The sequence below is a fragment of the Acanthisitta chloris genome, unplaced genomic scaffold (assembly GCF_000695815.1).
Source record: "Acanthisitta chloris isolate BGI_N310 unplaced genomic scaffold, ASM69581v1 scaffold18500, whole genome shotgun sequence".
NCBI lineage: Eukaryota > Metazoa > Chordata > Aves > Passeriformes > Acanthisittidae > Acanthisitta > Acanthisitta chloris.
Window position 1 is genome coordinate 22596 of NW_008653946.1, and position 7986 is coordinate 30581.

A 7986-nucleotide genomic window follows, 5' to 3' on the forward strand; every position below is an offset into this window, starting at 1 on the left:
TGAAAAGGTTCACAAGATAATCATCAGCCCCGGAAGCTGAAAAGGTGTTAAGCTGTTCCAGACAGTGCCAAGAAAGATAGTTGGCTTTAAGGAGAACTCTGACTTGCAGAATTTTGTCCAGAGATGGCCAAGTGCAGACAAAATGCCACCATACATGGTGGCAGCCAAGTGAATGGGTTAATGGCTTAATCATCAAGTCATAATCTGCAATTGGTTTATTGTCTCCTTTGTGTAGGATCTGCTAATTATTGCAGTTATTGGCACTGAGCACTATATTTAGATTTGTCCTGCAGTTTCAGTGATAACTTCATTATTACACTATTATTTCCAAATTATACAGTAGAAAAATCACCTTTTGGAGTGAAAGTTTTCTGTGTAGAGATGAAAGAAACCCCCAACCCTGGACACTTACATTGAAGCTCATTAGCTGTTCTTGAATGGTGTCAAGAAAACTTTTTTTTCCCCCATTTTTAAATGTTGTGTTTCCACAATCAGAAAAACAAAGCAACTGAGAAGGCAACTAAGATCTAAACCTTGGGAAACAGCAAGTCAGCAAAGTTTCCATGGGGAAGGTGTTTGTGGCTTGAGTCAAAAAGAACACAGAGGAAATACTGCCCCAAGAGAGTTGAGCAGGGCCAAATATTAGAACCTTTATTGTCACATTTCCTTTGCTTTTGAATAGTAACTGGGGGGGAGGAAATAATCTGTTTATCTTTCTTTCTTTGTAGGACTCACAAAGGCCCAGGTTCCTTATGAATGTGTGGCACTGAAAACTGGAAGCTAATCCATTCCTGCAGAAGGCAAACTTATTTCCAAAGACCTTTCCATCAATCACTTTTCCTCTTGGCTAAATGAATTGAATTGTGTTCAAAAGGAAACTGAGTTTATGAAGCAGAGAGACACAGACACTAAAGTGTTTCTTTCTGAAAGGGTTCAAAATTAATCTAATTATGCTCTTGGTAACTCGAAGTTACCCAAGCTCGTTCCAACTCCTAGCTCAGTGCACTGCACATTTCCAACCAACCTAGCTCCAGCTGCACTCCAAGTTATTTTCCTCCTGTGACTTCTTAATTAGATTGCCCTTATGAGGCAAGTTTTAAGAGCAATATTGCTCTTCGATGACAGCCTCACTCAAGCTGGCCCTGAGGCTGAGCTCAGCCCCAGCCAACTCCCAACACAATACTCATTTCAAACATACACAGCTCCTGCCTAACTCTCCTCATTTCATCTGGCTAAAACAGACAGAGGTTCCAGAAAAGAGCATAGAAATAACAAATATGTCAACTCCTGTGGCTGTGTATAAATACACACCTGTCCTCAAACTCCAAAAGGGACCTTGATGTTCCTTGTTCTGGATATAAAATGTTTGAGCCTACATTGACCTGAGCTCACTTGCCCTGCCAGAGTCCTGGCAGGGCAAGTCTTGCAGATGCAAAAGTCAGGAGTATCCTAACCAAGGGAGGCAATTCTGAAAGCCAAGCTCAGAAACAAAAAACCTGGCCAGCTGTCTCCTGACTTAGAAAGCATCCAAACTTCAAACTTTCCTTGCAAGGTTTTTCCAGGCTTGTGCTGGGAATTGCCATAACACTACAGACTGGCAGAGCTGAACTAATTCTCCCTCCACTAACCTACTGAAAGCAAAAGCAAAAATCACAAAGGTGCTTCGATTCCAAATCCCTCTCTACATCTGGTACCTTCAAATTTCTAAAACGAACAGCAGATCATTTCACTGGTGTACCAAACTGCTGAGCTGTCCAAGGAAACTCAAAACTTGCTAGAGTCAGACTTCCTGGCAAGACAACAGGCCCTTCAGAATCTGCATCTCACCAAGGAGCTCAAGGAACACAGCACGGGGTGACCTTAGAGGTCTTCCAGTGCCTGAAGGGGCTCTAAGAAAGCTGAGAGGGACTGCAGGGAGAGATAGGACACAGGGAATGGCTTCACACTGCCAGAGGGCAGGTCAAATTGGGAAGAAATCCTTCCCTGTGAGGTGCTGAGGCTCTGGCACAGGGTGCCCAGAGCAGCTGTGGCTGCTCCATCCCTGGGAGTGTTCCAGGCCAGGCTGGATGGGCTTGGAGCAGCCTGGGCTGGGGGGAGGTGTCCCTGCCCAGGGCAGGGGATGGGATAAGATGAGCTTTAAGGTCCTTCCAACCCAAACCATTCCATGACTCAATGAGTATGAAAAGGCATCTTAAACAAGTTAGATTAAAAAAAAATCAGGATGAAATTCATACAAGTTATAAGAAATCATAGAACATCCTGAGTTGGAAGGTAACCTCAGGGATCATTAAAGCCCAAGTCCTGGCCCTGCACAGCACAGCCCCAAGAATCCCATCGTGTGCCTAAGAGCATTGGCCACATCAGAAGGGACTTTTATTCCACGCTGCTAAAGCTGTGGGCCCTGGTGTGTTTCACTGAGGCTCCATGAACAAATCCCATGCCCCAAAGCCCCAGGCACGTGTCAGGCAGCCTCACCATAGACGCGGAGGTCGATGTCTCTCTGGCTCTCGCCCGCGGCGTTGACTGCGACACACGTGTACCTCCCTGTGTCACTGATCTGAGCACTGGGCAGGGCCAGGACTCTGCCCCCAGACAGAACCTGCAACACAAGCACAACAGCTTCACAACAGATGCCTCAGTTTAACAGCAACAGGGAGAACCAGGAGGTCTCATGGCAAGATTAAATGTTTGGTTGCTACTGTTTCCTACCATCTCCTGCTCCCTACACTCTTCCCTGAGCTCCTCTGCTCGTTCTCCTTTGAACCAAATGCAGAGTTCTGACTTCATGCAAGTCTGTAGGGCTCTCCTGGCATTCACAGCACTTTGCAGCACCTGAACATCCCTCCCTGATACCAGCTGAGACCTGCTGTCACACACTGGGTCTGTGCCCTGAGCTGTCCCTGCAGTGTACCAATTTCCCCTCTTTCCTTGCAGGTCATAGAATTAGCTTTCAAAAACCAACCACAGCCTCTCCTTTTAGCTCTGAAATATCTCCTTGTATCAGTGATTGGGTGTTTTTCTTTTCTGAATTACTATTGTATACAATGAGCTATTGTATGGTCTTGAGCTCCACAGATCTCTTCAGCAGAGAAACATGGTCCAACTTCCTCTTCTTCCCAGTAAGTGAAAAATATGTTGATGCCAAGTCTTACTCAGTATGAAATCAGTTGAAAGGATCCCTTTATTTCTATGTATCTGTATCTTCCACTTCACACAGTAATCACTGAAGCTAAACTCACTCAAATAACATGGAGCAAAAGGCCTCATCATTTTATTCCCAATCCTCTAAGTTACCCAGGGAGGCTGTGGCTGCCCCAACCCTGGCAGTGTTCACAGCCAGGTTGGATGAGCCTTGAGCAACCTGCTCTGCTGGGAGGTGTCCCTGCCCAGGGCAGGGCTTGGGGCTGGATCACCTCTAAGCTCCATTCCAACCCCTAAATTCTATGATCCTCTGATTAAACAGCCCTGATTTAAAAGCCTCCTACCACAACAGGGAACAAGCACGGATAGAGCAAGAGTTGCCCCCAGCACCTGGAGTCCATTGCTGAAGCTGGACACAGGGCTGCCATCCTTTAGCCATGTCAGGATGGGGGCAGGGATGCCTCTGGCTTCACACTCCAGTCGCACCAGATTGTTCACCACCACTGTCACCATGTCACTGCTGCCAGAGATCGATGGGGGCACTGAGAAAGACACACAGAGAGAAACAGCTGTAAGAGCTATGTAAGAGGATAAATCACAATGAAACTAAATGGGCTGACTCCATTTGGACATGATTTCTCCTTTCTCATGTTACTCCTACTGAACTCTTGTCATTGATCTTCTCTGTGCCAAGTTCTGCTCTTCCCTTGCATAAGCAGGCAGATAACTTCAATGAAACTACTGTGAGCAAGGTATGTGGGACTGGGCCCACTGCCCAGAGGACAGCTGTGAAACCCAGGAACCACGACAGAAAGCCAGAAAATGTTCCCTCAAACTTCTCTAATATTCCATTTAGACCTTGTGAAAGGCATTAGGAGTGGTGGGGATTAAAGAAAAGAGTTGATCATGTAAACCACATAAAGCAAATCCATACACAGAGTGATAAATTGGCCTTGCAGAGCATATGGGAACATTTACCAGATTAGACTGGATAACATCTGCCTGTCTAATGACACAGAACATCTTAATGGAACATCTCTAAACACTTACTCCAGGCACACAGTCCAGCACATGTTGTAGGGCTATGTTACAAAGGGAGACAAGAAGCATTAAAAAAGGAAAATGTTTCATTTTTGGGGAGAATCAAACCAAATCAATACAAAACGTTTGAAGACACTCCTGGAAAAAGAAGACAATGGTGTGAGTCACTCATGCATATCCTGGGTGAGGGGTGAAAACATGGCTAAAATTCTGTACTGAAAATAAGGTTCATTAATAAATTCAGCAACTTCTAATAGCCCGTAAGGTTGTGGCTGCTCCATCCCTGGGAGTGTTCCAGGCCAGGTTGGATGGGGCTTGGAGCAACCTGGGCTGGTGGGAAGTGTTCCTGCCCAGGGCAGGGGATTGAAACTGAATGATCTCTAAGGTCCCTTCCAACCCAGACAGCTCCATGATTCTAAGGTTCTACCTACTCTTAGATACACTCCAGTAATAGCAGAAAAGGAACCAAGACTCACTCCAAAATCTTTTTTCCCCCACATAAATGCACATAGTTCCCTTATGAGAGGCTGAGGGAGCTGGGGGTGTTCAGCCTGGAGAAGAGGAGGCTCAGGGGAGACCTCATCACCCTCTGCAACTCCCTGACAGGAGGTTGGAGTCAGGTGGGGGTTGGTCTCTGCTCCCAGGCAACAGCAGCAGGACAAGAGGGCACAGACTCAAGCTCTGCCAGGGGAGGGTTAGGTTGGATCTTAGGAAGAGATTTTTTAGGGAGAGAGTGCTCAGGCATTGGAATGTGCTGCCCAGGGAGGTGGTGGATTCCCCATCCCTGGAGGTTTTCAAGCTGAGACTGGATGTGGCACTTGGTGCCATGGTCTAGTACCCATGGTGGAGTTGGACTGGATGATCTTGCTTCCACCAGGAAGAGGGGAAAAAAACCCTCAAGTTTTGTCTTCTCAAACTCAGAAACTCTAAGGAAACTGGATGATAGAGCTGTGGATGGTAAATTTCAGCTCCCCATGGTCAGCCTGGCAGGACACAAGCTGAATGAAGCAGTTTCATGGACAGGAGTTTGGATTTCCTTTGATGTAATTAGTTCTGCCTGCAACTGCATAGATTCTACTCTAGAAGGGGAAACTATGTGCCTAATACTACTTCCCTAGACAACTCTGGACACAGCCACTGAAATTCCTCCACCCATAAAAAGACATATATATCCTAGGGAGTTATTTCTCATTTAACCAGAATAATGACCTTAACTCCAAGTATGTCCTGGGAATTAATCACTGGGTGGGGTTAATTGCCTTTGACCATATCCTGAGCAATCAGTTTTCCCATGATGGTGATTAAACCCATTGAAATGCATTGCTCAGCTCATTAATTAACATTAATAGGAGCTACATACTCCGTGTGCATCCTGGCTGGGGACACTGTGCCAAATTTGAGCCACAGTTCTGTGTGGAAGACTTGCACCAAAAATCAGCTACATGCACATGCATGTATCAAAGATAAGAATTTGGACTGTGGCCACATCCAAAAGCCACTGAAATCAGTGGAAAAGCTCCAATTTGGCCTTTGCTCAGGTGTCTCATGTCTGCAAACACCCACACTTTCACTTCATCTTATTAGACACAGTACATTTTTCTTTAAAAGTCTTAGAATATGAAAAAGCATTTGACCCATGTCCTTTACCTACTGTGAGCTCCAAAGTCATCTACAACAACCCCCAGGAGCTGCCATGCCCTCCAAACTGGTGAAGAGATCACAGAAATAAAATACCTCTTCCACAAATCTGGTGTCTCTGCTCATTCCTCCTAGAATGTGTTCCCTTACCACACTTGCCTAATTCGAAACACTTATTCAAATGTCAGAGGAAAAAAAAACATAAAGAGAGTGAAGAGTATGGAGTGGGAAGAGAAGGAAGGGAAGGCTTCAAACTGTCAGAGGGCAGGGTTAGATTGGACATAGGGAAGGAATTGCTCCCTGTGAGGTGCTGAGGCTCTGGCACAGGGTGCCCAGAGCAGCTGTGGCTGCTCCATCCCTGGGAGTGTTCCAGGCCAGGCTGGATGGGCTTGGAGCAGCCTGGGCTGGTGGGAGGGTTGGAATGAAATGATCTTTATGGTCCTTACAACTCATTCTGGGATTCTGTGACAGTGTGATGAGCAAACTTGAGCAAAGGTGGTGCATGTACATGTTATTCTTGACTGTCACAACACAAGATGAGAGAAATTAACCTGAAGTTGTCCCAGGGGATGTTCAGTTTGGATATTAAGAAAAGTCTCTTCACAGAAAGGGTGGCCAGGCATTGGAACAGGCTATGCAGGGCAGTGGTGGAGACACTATTCCTGAAAGAACTGAAAAGACATGCAGATGTGTCTCCTTTGGGGATGTGGTTTAGTGGCAGCCTTGGCAATGCTAGGTTAGTGGTTGGACTTGATGTCAGAGGACGTGGTTCAGTTCTTACCATGAACCTGGAGGCTGTAGGAGAGCTGGGCCGTGCCCGCCGAGTTGGCAGCCACACACCTGTAAACGCCCGTGTCGGAGATCTGAGCTGCCTCGAGCTGCAGGACCTGCCCCCGGCCCAGCACGGGGGCACTGCCAGCACTGCCCATGGGATGGTTGTCCTTGTACCACGAGATAGCTGTGGCATGAGGGAGAAGGTAGAAATACTCCATCAAAACGGGACCGAAGAGACGGCAGACTTTCCATCTCAGTGTTTAGATAAATAACCTCAACGTTTACAAATCATTATGAATCATGATGATTATTACAATTATGTACTGGGCACTGGGGAGGTCCCAGCTCAGTGCTGTGCTCAGCTTTGGGCACTCACTGCCCAAAGGCCATTGAGGCACTGAGCGAGTCCAGCCAAGGGCAACGAGGGCAGCAAAGGGCAGAGCACATGGGCAAGGGCTGAGGGAGTTGGGTTGGTCAGCCTGGAGAAGAGGCTCAGGGGTGACCTCCTGGCTCTCTGCAACTCCTGCCAGGGCTGGAGAGAGGTGGGGGATGTGTGTCCTGCCAGGGCTGAGGGAGAGGAGAGAGGGAATAAATAGCCTTGAGCTGAGCCAGGGCAGAGTCAGATTGGATGTGAGGAGAAATGTTTTCCCTGTTGGGTGTTCAGCACTGGGATATTGCCCAGGGAGGTGGTGCAGTCACCATCCCTGGAGGTGTTTCAGAGGTGTCTGATGTGGCACTGGAGGATCTGGGTTAGGGTTTGGGGGTTCCAGCAGTGACAGGTTCATGGTTAGACTTGATGATCTTAGAGGTCTCTTCCAACTTTGATGATTCTATGATTCTAGACTATAAATATTGAGCTGACAGGAGAGAAGAGTGGATGTGTTTCAAGCTGATTCAGCAGAAATCTACTGCTGCCTAGGAGAAGTTATCAGTGCAGCACAAGGGAGCAGGTCATGCCCAGGGCTCTACCTCCCTCAGTTAACAGAGGTGAGGATCACCAAATTCCTCAATCCTCACTCCACCTCAGTCAATACATTGACATATCTCATTACACACAGTTTCCAGCTAGTCTGAAAACTACCAAATCAGCTTCGTGTGCAGCACACCCATTATTTTCAAGAGATGCATACAAGTGAGACCCTTTATCAGATGGTCCCCACGGTGCATACCTGGCAGAGGGTTCCCAGATGCTCTGCACTCAAGATGGATTGGATTATTCACCACCACAGTTTCATTTAACATTTTTCCTTCATCTTCCAGTCTGGGTGGTTCTGGGAAAAGGCAAAAGCAGCAGGTTTTCATTAATTCAACCACCCAGCTAGCAGAGCAGCCAATCACAAAGTCATCTGCCCTCAGAGAAACTTTGGGCAGTGAGTTGCACAAGCTTCTCCT

The 7986-nt window shown here is 47.0% G+C and overlaps 1 protein-coding gene across 1 annotated transcript in view; it reads right to left on the reverse strand.

Moving 5' to 3' along the window:
- LOC103809987 (hemicentin-1-like) overlaps positions 1 to 7986 on the reverse strand; it is a gene marked incomplete at both ends in the record, with an annotated part of 78531 nt that overhangs the window by 20450 nt on the left and 50095 nt on the right. Inside the window, 4 exon segments of the mRNA XM_009082867.1 lie at positions 2476 to 2599; positions 3532 to 3683; positions 6602 to 6778; positions 7764 to 7865. Coding sequence (XP_009081115.1) covers positions 2476 to 2599; positions 3532 to 3683; positions 6602 to 6778; positions 7764 to 7865 — 555 coding nt within the window.